General features: G+C 38.9%; 1 protein-coding gene across 1 annotated transcript; it reads right to left on the minus strand.

Moving 5' to 3' along the window:
- Nucleotides 1-1,606: 1,606 nt before the first annotated feature.
- On the minus strand, nt 1,607-4,914 carry RPA3 (replication protein A3; the record flags this gene model as incomplete). Its single annotated transcript, XM_080701718.1, has 4 exons — nt 1,607-1,689; nt 2,459-2,567; nt 3,734-3,808; nt 4,816-4,914. The coding sequence occupies 4 exons, from the start codon at nt 4,912-4,914 to the stop codon at nt 1,607-1,609; spliced, it is 366 nt and encodes a 121-aa protein (XP_080557844.1).
- Between the last annotated feature and the right edge of the window lie 13,375 nt (nt 4,915-18,289).

Below are 18,289 nucleotides of genomic sequence, written 5' to 3' on the forward strand. Positions count from 1 at the left end.
TGGGCTCCCTCTAACACGCCCAGATCATTTTTCTTACTGAGTTTCCCAGTATGCCCGGCTGAAGCGGTCTTTTCTGTAATCTCTTCTGGGATGTTCTTCCAAAAATCACTTTTCTTGCATGGCGGGAGCCCATGACAGTGGGCCTTCACACCAGGCCCACTGTCAACATTAAATTGCAGTTTTTTCAGGGATGTTACAGTTTTGATCTGGAATGTTCCTCAGAAGCTCATGCGCCAGGCAATGTGGTAGTGTTCAGAGTTGACTGGATTATGTGGGCTCTGACCTCATCAGTAGAATAATAATTGGAATGGTTTACTGGGTGGTAACTGTAAACAGGTGGGCATAATTGGAGGTTAGTCACAGGGACTCTATCTGTCCTTGATCTCTTTTCTTTCTCTCCATCTCTTACCTGCTGCCAGGAGCTGAGCAGTTTCCCTCTGCTATGCCCTTCAGCTACGATGTTCTGCTGTACCTTAGGCCGAAAGGAATGAGGAAGGCCAACCAGGGACTGAATCCTGTGTCTGGGACCCCAAATAAATGTTTCCTCCTCCAAGTTGTTCTTGCAAGGTATTTGGGTCACAGTGATACAAAGCTGACTAAAACAAGGAGTTAACAGAACTGAGGACTGACCTCTGGCATGCCAAGACAACACTGTTACTGAGACTAGCTGACCTCATTCACAGCAAATGCTTTGCCATAAATAGCTACACTCTTTAAGTAATCTGCAGAGTATCTGAGGACGATAAAGGTTAAAGTTTAAGATTATATTAATTTAAAATAAATACATTTGGTACAACTTACAACCCCCGTGGATTTGGAATTATTTTACTTCTTCACTGAAGAGAACTGGTCAAGCCACACAACCCAACTGGTTAGCGGGGTCATCACTTACTCTGCAACATCCTGGCTTACACCTGCCACATCCCTCCCTACACACCCTCAACATTACTTGGTGGTAGACAGAAAATTAATTTTAAGGATAATTACAATTGAAAGTAAGAAAAAAAAAATCACACAATTTCACCATTTCTTTTATGATCATGTGGCAGTGGTATATGCTCACTTTTAAAACCCAGAAAAGAAAATACTTAACATATTAAAAAGATGTAGAGTTCTACTCTTTTGTCAGAATTATTTTCTAACTACAGTATAGAAAAATAATTAACATGGTAGAATTTGTAAGATGGCGAAAAAATCCTTAACACAGTTGGTCCAAGCTTTCATTTGATGTCTAAGACTGGACCTTATGATTATGATATTACAAGTTTGTGTTGGAATTATGTGACTAAAAGAATAAAAATGAAATGACCAGTAGATGCATTTTTTTTATTAATAAAATAGAACTTACAACAACTGCTCTGATCTTACATCTTATTTGACAATATACTGGAGTGGCAAATTTTTACAAAAGGACTTAGGGAGAAGTGTCAATATTCCAGTTCCACCAAAAATTGCGGATTAGATTAAAGTTCAGTAAATGAAATTTAAAAAGGAGCAAATTAAATATTAGAAATCATGGTTGTCTCCACATCAAATATCAAAAGTCTCCTTTAACTCCTTTAATAGTCTTCAATGTGGCCATTTGCAATCATAAGAAAATTCTAGATCAATCATGTTGCACAACCCCTAATGGAAAGAATTGAGGAAACTCATGGGTAATTTTCACAGCTTCATTATAGAGCCCAAGATCTGAAAGAAACATGTAAACAAACATTTAATTCACAGTAGAAAGCTGTAACATAAATTACTATCTAACAGATTCCTGTTTCTCTTTTCTCTCCTTTTTACAGGTCAACTTCTTTTTACTATCCAATTTCTAAAAATGAGATATGAATCATCGTATTTATTTAACCATGGTTCAAAAAAATAAAAAAAGAAGACATGGGAGACAAAAGACCATCAAAGAAGATGATGGAGACGAGATCATCCATCTTGTTGTACATTACACAGGCAATTTCTGCCTGATCATGTTTAGGCATTGCCTTACTCTATGCCTTCAGTTCATATGTTAAAACAAAATAATTTTTTTTTATCATATTTAAAAAATTCTCTTTCCAAAATACTAATCTTGCCAGGCATGGTGGCGCATGCTTGTAATCCCCGCGCTTGGGAGGTGGAGACCGGAGGATCGTGCAGGTTCGAAGCCAGCCTCGCTGGCTTAAGAGACCCTGTTTCCAAATAAAAATATAAAAAGAGGTCTGGTAGTGTAGCCCGGAGGTAGAAGGGCTTCCAGGAACCCCAGTACCACCAAAAACAAAAACAAAACCCACCAAAAAGCAAACAAACAAACAAACACAAAATACTAATCTTACTAACCTAATTTCCTATGGAACTGGAAAACCAGAGAAATTAAAAATATTGCAGGACTGATATTAAGAACCAATACACAACAAATTAAAAAATGAAATCATTTTTCTTAATTATAAAAAACAACTAAATAATAGAAGATTTCATTTACCAAAAGGAACACTATCTTCTTTAAACTGGACATATGATGCACACATGATGGTAGCCTTGGCCGTTACTCTTCCAATTACTTCCACAATTCCAGAGATTTCTTCATCAAGCTAAAATATTGAATAAACAGTTAAGTTGTTGTTTCCACATTTTTAGTTGACAATTAATATGGAAAACTGTTAAATAGTTTACTCATCTTTAAATTGTTATATAGTTTACTAATCATTTATGATAACAAATAAGTTAAAAATTCAATGTAAAATTTGAACTGTATCTTGTTAAAAAATGTTTGTATACTTAACTGTCAGCATGTTACAAGTCCTATTATCTTTGGTAGTAGCTCCAGGTCTAAAGATACAGTTAAACATTTAGCTTGAAAACAAACTCAAAGGCGATGAGAATGTCATGAGTTTCTACAAGCAGTAATTTTTGAAAAGATCTTTGAGTGGAACATTTAATAATTTATATTTTAAAAAATGTGCTCTGTATACATTAAATAGCATGTACTTTTTTGTGTGTGTGGTACTGGGGATGGAACTCAGGGGCTTTTCTACCTCCGGGCTATACTCCCAGACCTATTTTATACTTTATTTGGAAGTAGAGTCTCACTAAGTTGCTGAGAGCCTGAGTAGCTGAGGCTGGCTTCGAACCTGTGCGATCCTCCTGTCTCAGTCTCCCAAGCACTGGGATTACAAGTGTGTGCCCCATGCCCAGCAAATAAATAGCATGTACTTTTATCTTCCTATAAGACCAAAGAATGTTTTCAAGATACCCGAACATGAAATGTAAAAATAAACGACAAATGAAAATATATGCGAAAATAAAAAATAAAGCTAAAATAAAGCTGGTGGCACATGCTTTTAGTCCTAACTACTCATGAGGCTGAAGCAGAATTGCTCAGATCTCCAGGAGTTAAGAGACCAGCCTGGAAACGTTAGTAAGACCCTGTCTTAAAAAGAAAAAAAGGAAGGAAAGAACTTTCAAGGAAGGAAAAAGTATTACTTAAACAGAAGATTTTTAAATGTGATTTTATGGTCTTTGGTAAAGAATGAAAATTGTTGTCCAACCAACACTTAGAGGCTATATTAAAAAATCAGAGTCCCAAAGATTTATTAGTTGGAAACCTAAAGGGATATATGACATGAGACAACTTTAAAGCTAGGAAAGTTTTACAAGCTCATCCCTTATACATCCACTCCAAAAAAATCAGAAATAACCAAAACCAAGGTGATGAACTAAATATAATGTATACAGTGTTAATAATGATAAAACATACTGGCTCCATCAACTCAATGGTTCCACTTTTTCCTTCTCCGTCTGAAAGAATAAACATTTTTCCAGTGGGATGAATCTACAAAAGAAACATATAATTAAAAAAATTCTCACAGTAACTTAGTCTAGCATTTGTTTTTCCAACAGATCAAGTGATGGGATGCCCAGTTAGTTTCAAATTTCAGATAAACAATACATACTTTTTTAGTGTAAGTGGATCCCATGTTATTAGTTAAAAAAAAAAAAAGCTAAGAACAAACAAAACAAGGCCCATACAATCTAGCAGTGGGATCTGATGGCATTCATGATTTAGATAGTGTATGCCTCACTGAGGACGTTTTAAAAATTAGGCATGATGAAATGAACAAATGCGGGCAGAAAATCTAGGTTCTACCCTGGGTGGCAGCTGCAAAAAGTGCAGTCATCTGGTTTGAATGCCAGCTTTGCCACTTTTTGTGGCCCTGGTATTTATTAGTTAACCATTCTTGCTCAGTTTTCCTATTAAGTCAGAGTAATACTTAGAGGATAGGTGGATGAAATGAGCTAATAAAGAAGCCTTTATAAGTGGCTTTCTTAGGTCACTAATTGGGAGACTTTGGGCTTATTTCTTGCCTGTAGGGTTGGGGAGGGGGCTGCACCCTAACACTGGGATAACAGTCTGCTAAGGGATGATCAAGGGATGTTTTATGGTGAAGTGACTTCAACTAGGAATGCTATTCTAGAATAGATAATTGCAAGGAATCAAGAAGACTAAAACACTACCATCAGTCAACTCTGGCTTCACCCCAAACTCAGAAGAAAGTAGTCAGGGGAATCAGCTCCGTTATGTTAATAGCGGTGAGGGGCGCTGGATTTTAGAATTTAGAGCATTCAAAATCAGTTCGTTTTTGCGCCATAAGCCTGGAGCCAAAATGGAGCTGTAAGGCTTGAACAAGTATGGGAAAATAAGGCTTGTGCAAAATAAAGCAATCGGTGCTCTGGGGCTTCCCGCCCTCCTCCCTCCGTGACCCTCTAACTCCCGCCCCCCCCCCAGCCCGGCAGTCCCGCGGCCCCTCCCGCCGGCTGCACATCGAGGAGCCCGCACACCTTTTCCAGCCTCCCTACGAAGCAGACCGGCCGGTCGATGAACTGGGCTAGCATGCTGGCATTGATGCGAGACTTCGGCAACTCCATAAAGTCCACCATGATGACGCCTCTGGTCGGCGGGAAAAGAAGGAAGACTAAAACTGGTGCCCCGCGGGCGGCTGTGGGGCAGGTCTCCCCGGTACCAATCAGCGAAGAGTAGCGCGCCAGCTCAGCCAATCAAGTACGCGGAAGCTGCGACTCCTGTCTCGCTCTCGCGGCCCGGGTTGGTGCGGCGGCTGGGATGCGGCGGAAGTGGGGATCAGCTGCTTGGTGACGCGTGGCGTCCCGGAAGTCGCCGGGGTCCTGGCGGGGTGGGCAGTGGGGCTCGATCCGGAGGGGGTGGGGCCCGAGACTACCCTCCGGTGATCGTGGGCTTACCTGCGGCGGCTTGGTCCCGGAAGTGGGTGCCCGGCTCCGGCGGACTGCGGCTCGAGCCTCAGGTATCTCTTCTGGCGGGAGGCGCCGCAGCCTTGCCCCTTCCCTTCCCGGCGCCGACGGAGTTGAGATCGGAGGGAGTGGGGCGCGGGCTCTGGCCACGGTGTGCTGGATGCTACGCCCAGGTGGTGACAGTTCAGTTTACTCGGCCTCTCTCCTTCCCGATTCTGCGTGGGAGGCAGTGGGATGCTTGCTAAATGAAATCTAGGAGTCGGACCTCCTTTTTTTTTTTTTTTGGTGACACCCACCTTCCTGAAGCCAGAAAGGGGGTCATCCGCGATCGTCATCACTTTCTTCAGGCTTTTGCTGCAGGGTGGTGGAGGGTCGATTCATGCCCTCCTCCCCGAGGCCACGTCACTTCACAGCTCGGTTTCCCCTCTGTAAGAAGAGAGGTTGGACGAATTACCTAAGGCCTAGTCTAGGGAACAGTCCGTCCTGTCATCCCCCTTCGGCGTTAGTGGCGAGTGGAATCTGCTGTGGGTGGGTAGAGGGAGGGCCTCTGGGCAGGACCAGAGGAGACCGGCTTAACAGGCTGTTGAGACTCCAGCAAGTGCGCTTTTCTCTTCCTGGGGGCCCGGCCTTCTCCATCTGCTAAACGAGGTGGTTAGACTGATTTGCAAGGTCCTAACTGACTTAACCCCTCTGAAGCCTTTCCACCGTTGCTTTCCTATTCTAGCACTCTGGATTGGAGAGCTAGAGGCCTGGAAGATAATAATCTTTTACAAGTTTTTTTTTTTTGTTGTTGTTGTTGGTTTTTTGGGTGTTGTTGTTTTTTTGGTGGGGGATGGATTCTCAAATCTATTGCTGGCTTTTGGTATGGTACGAAGACGGTGGCTGTTGATTCTCAGGGTTTCATCTTCTGGCATTGGTACTTGCCTTCCCTGGGAGATTTCAAAATGAATGCACATAACAGCACCTTAAACGTTGCTGCGGAAATTGGACAAAAATTTAAATTGGATATTGTAATTTTGTGGAAACAGTCTGTGAATTTTACCAAAGCCACAGAGTCGTCATCATTCAAATTTAGACACTTAGGCAAAGTCTCCTAATTTCATCCCACAATTGCCTTAAGAGAAGGAGATCCATTCTGAGAGTATATGTGGTAATTTAAGATTGAAATCTTATGTACTGTGTTTAGATGATCGTTTCCTACAGTGTTTATTTAGCACTTAATATATTTGTCTTAATCCCGTTGTAACTAAAATGAGTTTAAAGGATTTCACTAAACAAACAAGGATTGCATCAAACAAAAGTAGGTTGACATAAAGAAAAATGGTTGTATGGGTGCAAGTCATATAATAAAGTCTCTTTTACATTTCTGGGTAAAGCCTTAGTCTTTTGCACTTTAGCACTTCTTCAGAAAAGAATTTGATGTGCATTATATAGGGTAGGGTACAAATGAATGCCTTTAATAGTAATTTTTATATAAAAAGAGAAGTCCCTAAAGTATCAGATGCTAAGATAATTGTTTTATTACAGCTAAAGGGACAATTTTATTTATTTATTTATTTATTTATTTATTTATTTATTTATTGGTACTCAGGATGGAACCCGGGGGCATTTGACCTCCGAGCTACACCCCCTGCCCTATTTTTTATTCTTTATTTTGAAACCGGGTCTCACTGAGTTGCAGAGGGCCTCACTAAGTAGCCGAGGCTGTCTGCAAACCGCGATCCTCCAGGTCTCAGCCGCCCAGATGCTGGGATTACAAGCGTGTGCCACCATGTCCGGCTGCAAAAACATTTTTTTAAAGAACAGAGATGTAGCCGGGTTTGGTGGACATGCTTATAATCCCAGCATTCGGGAGGCTGAGACAAGAGGCTTGCAGTTCCCGGACAGTCTCAGCTACTTCGTGAGGCCCTTTGCAACTCAGTGAGACCCTGTTTCAAAATAAAAAATAAAACCGGGCGTGGTGGTCCACGCTTGTAATCCCCGCTCTTGGGAGGCGGAGACAGGAGGATCGTGCAGGTTCGAAGCCAGCCGCGCTGGCTTAAGAGACCCTGTTTCCCAATAAAAATATAAAATAGGTCTGGGAGTGTAGCCTGGAGGTAGAAGGGTTCCATCCCCAGTACCACCAAAAAAATAAAAAAAAATAAAAAAAATAAAAAATAGGGTTGGGAGTGCAGCTCGAAGGTAGACTGCCCCTGGGTTCCATCCCCTGTACTGCAAAACAACAACAACAACAACAACAACAACAACAACAACAACAACAACAGAAACAGAGATGAGCAAGATCACTTAAAACAGCACTTTGGAACTTTACCGTTTAGAGGTTTGGTGATCTTCAGTTTTGTTGCCAGTGTATCCTGGTGTGAATTTCTCTTATTTAGCTCACTGGTAGATATACTTTATCTGATATTTTAATCTGATAATTCCTGCCTTTATCAGTCTTGGGACATTTCCAACCATTATCCCTTTCCATATTGTCTCTGTCATTCTAACTCCTTCTAGAACTCTGATTAGATGGAAGAATGACCTCACTTGTTCTTGACCTCTGTTTTATAATTCCAGTGTTTTCTAATTCCAGTATAATTCCAGTTCCAGTGGTTTTGATTCTGGGTAATTTTTCCTGCCTTCCAGTTTACTAATGTTTTGTATGCCCATTTCCTCTTTCTAATTTCAACACTTTTTGTTACTAGAAGTTCTGTTCTTTTTACAAATCCTTTTCAGTTCTAATTGATGACCTCTCTCATTAATATTCAGGTTTTATGCATTAGAAATCAGCAATGGCTTAGGGAAAACATTAGTTAAAGTACTTGCATATAACCTGGTGAAACTGTAGGTTCTTGTCTGTTTTGGCTTCTGTTGATTTTCTTCATCTCTTATTGGGTTGACCATATGTTAAATAACACATTTAGGGTCCAGGATGTAGCTCAGTGGCAAAGCACCTGCTTTGCAGGTGCGGCGCTCTGGGTTCAATATCTGGTTCCAAAAAGACAGACAAAAGAATCCCTTTAAATAACACATTTAAAAAATATTTAATCCAGCTGCTTCACATTGTACTGAGAGTGATTTGCCCAATTGTAAGAAATACATACTCTGATATTATTTCTGGCTTTTTTTTGTTCAAAAGGTGTACACTTGGCTTTTTGTACCACAAATGTCCTTTAAAATAACCAGTGTGGGAATTCTGCTATTTGCTAAGGATAGAAAATCCAACTATACATTGACTAAGACTTCAGTGAAGATATAGTAAGATGTATGGGGATTGATAAGCCTTAAGAGTAAAGATAAGCCAAGACCAGATATTGGGATATTTTCTTATATGCCGTGCTTAGGAGTTTGGGCTTAACAGGGATGCGGGAGAGTGTTGGATGGGTCGTGAAAAGATCAATTTGACATTTTAGGAGTAACATTCTGAATTTAGAATGAAGAATGACTTGGAATATCCTAATCAAGTTGCTTTTGGAACAAGCAACATTTCTACTTTAAACCTTAAACTTTTATTTATTATTTTTAATAAAATATACATAAATTTACCATTTTTTTTCTGGAACTGGGAATTAAACCTAGGGGCATTCAACCTCTGAGCTATACTATCAGCTCTATTTTTCTTTTAATTCTTTATTTTTGAAACAGGGTCTTACTAAGTTGTGGTGGGTCTTACTAATTTGCTGAGGCTGGCAGCAAACCTGCCATCCTCCTGTCTCTGCCTTCCATGTACTGGATTATAAGCATGTGCCATCATGCCTGGTTTAAAATTTACTATTTAACCATTATTTTTTCTTTTTAGTGGTACTGGGATTGAACCCAGGGGCATTCTACCTCTGAGAGATACCCCAAGTCCTTTTTATTTTGAAATAGGGTCTCGCTAAATTTCTAAGGCTGGCCTCCAGTCTGCAATACCCTTGTCTCAGCTTCCAAATACTGGGATTATAGGTGTGTGCCACCACACTCAGCTGCATTTAACCATTTTTAAGTGCACAATTCAGTAAATTAGGTACATTCACATTGTTTTGTAACCTTTCCACCATCTATGCTCAGACTCTTTTTATCTTCCCAAAGTCAAACTCTGTATCCATTAAACAATAGTCCAATTATGTTCCCCCCCTCAACTCCTGGTATCTGCTGCTTTATTTTCTGTCTCCATAAGTTTGACTACCTTGAATACTCTGAAATCTAGTTATCCTTTTATGTCTGGCTTATTTTGTTTAACATAATGCCTTCAGGGTTTATCCATGTTGTAGCATGTATCAGAATTTCATTCCATTTGAAGGCCAAATAATACTCCTTTGTATGGATATACCCCATTTTGTTCATTCAGTTTTCCATCAATGGATGTTTGGGTTGTTTCCACCATCCAGCCTAAAGTTTCAAATCAGAAGGGAACAGATTAGATCCATTTGGGGTTGATCTGACTAGCCCAAAGTTTGTTTGTTGATTGGAGTCCTGAGAACTGAGCCCTCTGCCTCACATATGCTAAGATAACTGTTCTACCACTGAACTGTATTTCCAGACTACTTTATTTTGTGACAGTGTCTCCTCAGTTGCCAAGGCTGGCTTTAACCTTGTCATCCACCTCTTTCAGCTCTGCAGGTAGCTTACAGGTATGTGCCAATACACTGGACTCCAAAGTTTATTTACTTGACAAGGGATTACTGGAGCCATGAATAGGAAAACTTTCAGAATACAACTGTATTCTGTTCTTTGATGAGAACACTTTTTCTGTAGCTAAACATTTGCTAATTTATTGTTTTTTTGTTTTTGTTTTTGGTGGTACCAGGGATGGAACCCAGGGGCATTCTACCTCTGAGCTACACACCAGCCCAGTTTTTAAAAAATTCCTTGTTTTGAAACAGGATCTCACTTAATTGGATAGCACCTCACTAAGTAGCTGAAGCTGTCCTCAAACTGTGATCCTCCTGTCTCAGACTCCCAAATGCTGGGATTACAAGCATGTGCCACCATGCCTGGCTTGATTTATTATTTATATAGACTTACCTGGTTATCTCAGGCTTTGTGACTAGCTCTTGGGGGAATCTAATCTAATCTAATTAGTTATTCATTATTAATCTAATTAATCATTATTAATCTAATCTAATCAATTAATTATTTATATCAATTAATTAATAATTAATAATTATTAATTAATACCTTTTCCAAATAGGTATGGTCTAAAAGAGTACTTCTGGAGGACTGGGTACAAACATTGGCTACAGAGAGCGTCCACTGTGTTAGAAAGATACCCAAGGTGGTTGTAGTAATTATAGTGGAGATGCTGGTGAGCAGACACCATTAATGGCAATGGGAATAGAAAGAGGCTGAATGTTTCATGAGATATGAATTTGCAGGAGTTAGTGGTGGGTGAACATGGGCTCAAGGGAGAAGTTGAAGTCGGTTACACTTACGTTTCTGTATGTAACACCTGGTTGGGCTATTATACGTTTTCCTGATAGAGAATGGAGGCTGCATACTGGGGAAGATGATTCAGACTTGGATACTGAGGCAAGCATAGCTCAGAGCGAAGGACATAGACTTTGGAGCAGAGAGACCTGGGTTAAACTATGATACTTAGCACTTAAGTGACCTGGACAAATTACCTTTCAGATCTGCATTTCCTTCCTCCCTCCCTTCCTTCCTCCTTCCCTTCCTTCCTACATTCCTTCTTTTTTTGGGGGGGGGGTCTGGGGATGGAACCCAGGGACATTATACTTCTGAGGCATACCTCCATCCCTATTTTAATTTTTATTTGGAAACAGGGTCTCCCTAAGTTGCTGAGAGCCTCACTATAGTGCTGAGGCTGGCTTCAAACCTGTGATCTTCCTGTCTCAGCCTCCCAAGTACTAAGATTATAAGTATGCATCATCACACCTGGCTTCATATCTGCATTTTCTTTATTAACATGGGGGGTTGTTATAAGCATCGAATACATTATGTATGTAAAGCATTGAACACAGTGCTTGCTATCCTGAATATTTAAATAACATAACTGTTAGTAGATGGTCCTGAAGTGTCTGTGGGGTATCTCGGTGGTAATGAGTAGTGAGATAGTGAATGTTGAAAGAAAATCCCAGCCGGGCATGGTGGCGCAAGCTTGTAACCCCCGCACTTGGGAGGCGGAGACAGGAGGATCGCGCTGGCTCGGAGCCAGCCTTGCTGGCTTAAGAGACCCTGTTTCCACATAAAAAAAAAGTTAAAAAATAGATCTGGGAGTGTAGCCCGTGGGAGTGTATCCCGGAGGTAGAAAGGCTTCCAGGAACCCCAGTACCACCAAAGGAAAGATTTGATGACATAGGCTGTATTGAAAGTCAGATTTGTGCAGGTTTTTCATGAGCAGTTTTGGGAGTGAGTTCTTTTGAAGACTGAGTGAGATGCTTCTCTTTTGTACTAAAAGTGTTAAAGTGAAGCTAGGCGTGGTGGCACATCCCTGTACTCCCAGTAATTGGGAGGCTGAGACCAGAGGCTGTAGGTTTGCAACTAGCCTCAGCAAATTAGAGAAACCTTCAGCAACTTAGTGAGGCCTTGTTTCAAAGTTAAAAATAAAATAGGGCTGGGAGTAGAATGTCCCTGTGTTCAATCTCTAGTACCAAATAAAATAAAATAAAATAAATAAAAATTCTAAAGTGAGCAATTAGAGCATAAAGAGCCACATTGAATGATGTTTTATTTTCCTCTCTCCATTCTAGGTTCTTCTGTTCATACTGTAGAGAGTTGTAAAGAGGTGTGGATGCATTTCAGGCGATTTCTTTTTTCCTTTGAGGACATTATTATTGAGAGGATGTCATTTAAATGAGTTTCTCGCACCTAAGATGTTTGTTTTCCTGGGAGATGGCCTTTTGTGTGAATTGTCTGGAGTCTTTTTAAACTGTTTTCTCACTTCTGAGTCTCAGCATTGGATGAAGTAGGTAATGTTGTACTGGTGTATACATAGTGTTATTTATGCCCCAACTAAAATGGTTTATTGTGGACAGTTAGGTAGAATTAGGTTCATAACTTTTCTAAAATCTAAAGATGTATCATTTTATCATTAACTTATAAGAATCTGGATGATGCTAAAGGCTGTAAAATGCCTTCTTGGTCCATAAACGAGATCCAAATGATAGTTTTTAAGTGCAGTTTGTTTATAGTTTCTTAGAAGGCAGCATCTTTATCTTGTATTTACCTTATTTATGTTTTGGTATAGGGGATTGAACCCAGGGGGCATTCTACTTCTGAGCTACATCCTCAGCCTTCCTCTCTTTTAAAAAATTTTTTTGGTTGGAGACAGGGCCTCACTAGGGTGCAGAGAGTCTTGCTAGGTTGCTGAGGCTGTTCTTGAACCTGCAGTCCTTGGACCTACTGTCTCAGTCTCCCAGCTAGTGGGATTACAGGCATGTGCTACCACACTGGCTCTCTAGATTTCTATGTCTCCCCCAATACTTAGCATCCTTTCTTAGAAAGAGAAAGTTATAGTTTACAGATGTACCATATTAAAAGGAAGGGCAGTTTTATTTTAAAATGAAAGCTCTCGAAGTTCAAGTGTTTTCTTACTGGAATGCATCACATGCTAGGCCATCACACATGTCCACTGAGGAGTAGCTTACAACCCACCGTCCTTACTCCTTGTCCACAGAGGAGAAAAGTGCAGTGTTCTGAGAGTTCACAGGCCACTTGCAAAGAGAGAGGATATCTTTACCCAGAGAGTGCTGCTCAGTGATTAATATTGAAGGAGTCCCTCAGCCTTTTTTCTCTAATGCTTTGGTTCTCAAACAGGAGCAGTTTTGTTCTCCAGAGGATATTTGGTAGCATCTGAAGGCATTTTTGGTTGTCACAACTCGGACGGCATTCAATGGGTAGAGGTCAGGGGTGCTATTAAACACCTAGTGTACAGGATGGCCTCCCTTGAGAAAGAATTGTCTGGTTCTAAGCGCTAAGAGTGAAAAGAGTGATAAACCCTGGTCTAAAGTAATGGGAGGTCCCCCTCGCCAAGAAAAGTTAATACAATTTTTTGTTCAGTTTTTAATATTATGGATAAGGGTTCTAAAGGAAAAAATACTCAGTTATTTCTTATCACTGCCAAGAATCATTTGTGATCCTGAAAATAATAGGGCAGTTAAATACAAAGAAAACAAGTAAAAATGCCCAAGTCCACAAACAACAATAAAACTAAAACAAGAACTAATGGATGATTCATTAGTACATACTTTGAGGGTCACATTTATTTACAAAGTAATGCAGGAGAATGGAATGACTCTTTACCTTAGTAGAGCCATCTGTATTCAGTGGTGGAAATAACTATCCAATAAGTAGGAAAGTTCTGCTCTGAATTTTCTTGGGTGGATATGTGACTTTGCAAGATAACTTTATCAGTGGCTATAGGAAACAATTCTGCTAGAAGCAATATTCCAGAAAATTATAGATTATCTCTTGCTTTCCATGATAGCAGGATTTACTGTTATAGTGACAACATTGATTCAAGACAGTTCTAGAGGAAGATAGCTTCCATACTAATGCCGAGTAGCTAGCAATTGCAATGATCATATGGAACCTCTGGGTTGTTGTGTTTGGCACATGAAGCTAACTGTTAAAAGTCTCACTTGGGGCAATAAAGTGCCCTCTTCTTTCAGCACACTTTTACATTAGGATTTTTGGTATTATGATTAAGATTTTTGTGTTTGAATTCATGTGTCTCATTTCTTTTTTATTTTTTAATTTATTTTTTATTTTTTTATTGGTGCATTGTAGTCATACATCTTAATGGAGTACAAGATGGTAGAGGCATACATGCATATATCACTGATTTGGCCCTTCCCCAATTCCCTTCCCATTCCCTCCTTCCTTCTCATGTTTGACTTAGTGTTTGATTTTTTTTTTTTTTTGTGATACTGGGGTTCCTAGAAGCCCTTCTACCTCCGGGCTACACTCCCAGACCTATTTTATATTTTTATTTGGAAACAGGGTCTCCTAAGCCAGCGCGCGCGGCTGGCTTCGAACCTGCGCGATCCTCCTGTCTCTGCCTCCCAAGCACGGGGATTATAAGCGTGCGCCACTACGCCCGGCCTTTAGTGTTTGATTTTGATATGTTTGTGAGTGTACATCATGTACATTATTGTACTGAGAATAGAACCCAGGTGTGTTCTACCTCTGAGCTACACCCCCAGACCAATTTATTCCTTATTTGGAAACAGGGTCTTGCTAGTTTGATGAAAGTCTCACTACTTTCTCAGGCTCTCCTTGAACTTGCAATCCTCCTGTCTTGGTCTTCCAAGTACTAGGATAAAAGGCATGTGCCACCACATCTGGCTTCTTCTTCTTCTTTTTTTTTCTTGTTTTACTGACTTTAAAATATTTATTCTTTTAAAAATTAGTTGCTTTTTATACAACCACACAAAGTTCCTAATGTTTCTTTGGCAATGGAATTTTACAACTATATAAAAAATTACCCTTGCCTCAGAAACAGTAATTACTATGTGTACATAGTTGACTAACAAAATTCTCGACTGTCCAGCACCCTAATTAATTGCATGTGTCTCGTTTCTGAAAACCTTTTCCTGCCTTTAATTTAGTATGAAGTAAAATAAGAAAGGAATTTAATACAGTGAAGATCATGAAAAAATAAATAGAAAACTTGTAAGATCAAGAAGAAAGTTCCAGTTCAGCCCCTAATGTTATTTATTTATGTCCACTGTGAAGTTCACTGTAGTTCTTTTGCATTCTTCTAGAATCTTCTCTTGACTATAATCAATTTGTAGCTTATGATCTTCCAACTTTCCAAGTATTTTAGATGTCCTGTTTTGGCCAAAAACATTAAGACGTTTTAAGATCTCCATTTGCTAGCATCATCCATAAAGTCATATTAGAGAGGTAAGTTTTATTGAGTCATATCTCTTCCACTTTTAATGGTGACACATATGCACATGATGTCTCTTTCCAACTGAAGTGACAAGCAAAAAAGCCAGGAGTGTTACATTAAAGCACAGGCTCTTTTAAAAGGCCAAGAAACAAAAGCAAAATTGTCCCATTTCCCATTGGATTCCTTTGAAAACTGGTAAGGAAACCACTATAGCTCCAGGAGAGACAATGAAGAAGAGCCAAGCCAGGTTTATAAGGAACTGTACATGAAATGGCACACATATTTATGCTGTCTCAATGCCACTGTCATCTTACCATATGAAGCTGAAAATGTCACTGCTGTCTGGACAATTGAACATGTTTAATTGCCAATCTGATCCTTTTCTATGATCTGCATTAGCAGGTTGGTTCAGTAATAAGTACGTGAAACTTAACAAAAAAAAGTGTATACATTGTATACATTGTAGAAGCTGTATTAGTGTGTTCTAAGAGTATCTTCAGGCTATTCCAGACCAGAGGAAATGTAGTGGAAATAGAGGATTTCAAGGAGAAAAATGAAAATAAAAATAAAAACAAAAAAGCTATGAAAAATTGCCTACTCTTAGAAAAGAACTGATTTAGTTCAAATATTTTAAAAATGGTGAGTTATCTACTAAAATGTCATGTTATTTAGGTCTACTGGACACATTTTTTTAAAAACTATAATTGTTTCAATATATAATATTTATGATTTGCTAGAAACTCCTTTCTTTACAATTCTCATTGGGAAGTTGTAATGGAAGAAGTGTATGGATATGCATACTTAAAATAAATGTTAAGCCCAGCCAGGCATGGTGGCCCATGCTTGTAATCCCTGCACTTGGGAGGCAGAGACAGGAGGATTGCGCAGGTTCAAAGCCAGCCGCGCTGGTTTAAGAGACCCTGTTTCCAAATAAAACAATATAAAATAGGTCTGGGAGTGTAGCCTGGAGGTAGAAGGGCTTCCAGGAACCCCAGTGCCACAAAAAAAAAAAAAAAAAAAAAGAAAAGAAAAAGTGTTAAGAAGGTATGTGCATGCCCAAGTACAATCAGTGGCTTTAGGTCTATTTTGCCTGCAACTCAAACTAAGAAATATATTTCATATCATAACCTAGCACATGCACCCAAAAGCTAAGTTCATAAATCATTACTTAAAATATGCAATGCCTTCTCTTCATCTTTGCCCACTAAATTGAGTTTACTCTCACTGTAGGTTTTGGGACCTGCAATTTAAAAAACAAAAAATGACTACATTCAATAACTTTTGTTTATTTATTTGATCTGAACAAGAAAGTAAGGTGTAAATAAAATTTATGTGAATTCTCTTATAAATTAATATTATAACTTCTATGTAACTTATCTGTGACAATTTGAAGTCTTTCCTTGGTTATACTCTCAGATATCTTTTCCCTCATTATATCTAAATAAAAACCCCTAAAAAACAAAAACCTAAGTGGAATGGATAAATGAGGAGAGTCTTTGGCTATTCCTAGTTGAATTTAACTGATACTAAAGGAGAAATTTTGAAAGAAGATAAACTCTTGTCCCTAAGGAATATAGAATCTGCCAAGGACTTTACTAAACTCATTAATTAAGAAGGAACTAATAAGCTGTCACAACTGGTTCAAAAGAGAACTGAAAACATCATACATTTATGGTCAAATAAGGAATGTTGAGTTTATAAGTGGGTGCAAAATTGGCCATTATCCCCAGGGCACTAATGCATTCCACTAGGACCATGTTTAGGGATTAGAAATGACTGTCAGTTATCTAAAAGTTATTTTTGTTGCTACAGATCTATGAAATAGCCCAAACAAGCACAAGTGGAAATAGCCCAGGGGAGCAAGCTAGGCAGGATAATTCTAAAATTTTTTGTATTTTTTTTCTTATGAAAATATATTCTTATTAGATTTAGACCATTACAAATTTCTATCCTAAACTGGGCATGGTAGTGCATGCCTGTAATCCCAGTCAGTACTTGGTAGGCTGAGACAGTATTGCAGGTTTGAACCAGCCTCAGCAACTTAGTGAGACCCTGTTTCAAAATAAAAAATAAAATAGGGTTAGGGCTGTAGCTCAGAGATAGGATGCCTCTGGGTTCAACCTTCAATTAAAAAAAAAAAAATCTATCCTCGATCTAAAACTTTGCAACCTGAGACTAGGTCTAGTTTGTAGAGGCTTTCTTCAGTCTGCATAGTATTTAAAAATTTTAGTTTGTTGCTACTATCTAAGAATGAAATGTTTACATAATGTTTAGTTTGTCTTGAAACATTAGATTGAAATGCAATTCATTATTTTTTCTTCTCTTTAAATAAACTTCCCTTTCTACTTTCTTCTCTTTAAATAAACTTCCCTTTCTACTTTCTATTCTTATTTACAATATCGCTTTCTTTGGTTCCTCAGACTTGGAACTTTAGTCCTCTTTTATTATATCTTTTATATCTGTATTTTGTAGAGATGAAAGTCACAGGCCATATTTCACATAATTTCTTCAAATTCTTTCTTTTTTCATTCAGACTTCTTACTCCAGTTCCTTTTACTATGACTCTCTCACTGCTGCCACTGTGCTCTCTTTAGTCTGTCTCTCCAGCATTTTAGTTTAAATTTATCTTTCCCAAAGATCCTAGACTATACTGTGATATTTACCCATCCTGGTATGCTGCTCTAAATATTCTAACATTTTCGTGACTTTTCGGCCTCTTTAATAATTTATCTTTACCCTTCTTTTACAGTCTTGATTTCTACCGTGTGTCTACATAGTTGCTTAGCTCTAGTGAGGTTAATCCCGTTGTTGTCCTCTAAGCACACTATAGCCTTTGTTCATATCGATCCTTTTTACAGAAAAGGTCTTCCTTTTCTTCTTTACTTATATTTACACTCTACTTATCAGATGTGTTAAGATCAAGGCTGCCCATGCTTGAAGCCTACCAGGGGTCCTCTAATTCTCATTGATTTTTCTGTAATGTTTTATACTGCTTCATGGTGTTTTAGGTAATGTATTTGTGTCTCTCAAGATTAAAGCTACCACACAGTCTTATGCTCTTTTGGTGTTTCTCAGGAGAAATTAGTAAATTTTAATCTAAGTTTGTATTCCACTTACTTCTCATGCATTTTACAGTCTGCCATGTAGAAAAGGAAGATTAAATATTGTTCATGGTTTAATTTTTAGCAGTACAAAATTTACATATTAATTGAATTTTGGCACAAACCC

The sequence above is a fragment of the Muscardinus avellanarius genome, assembly GCF_963383645.1.
Source record: "Muscardinus avellanarius genome assembly, chromosome: 9".
In the NCBI taxonomy this organism is placed as follows: domain Eukaryota; kingdom Metazoa; phylum Chordata; class Mammalia; order Rodentia; family Gliridae; genus Muscardinus; species Muscardinus avellanarius.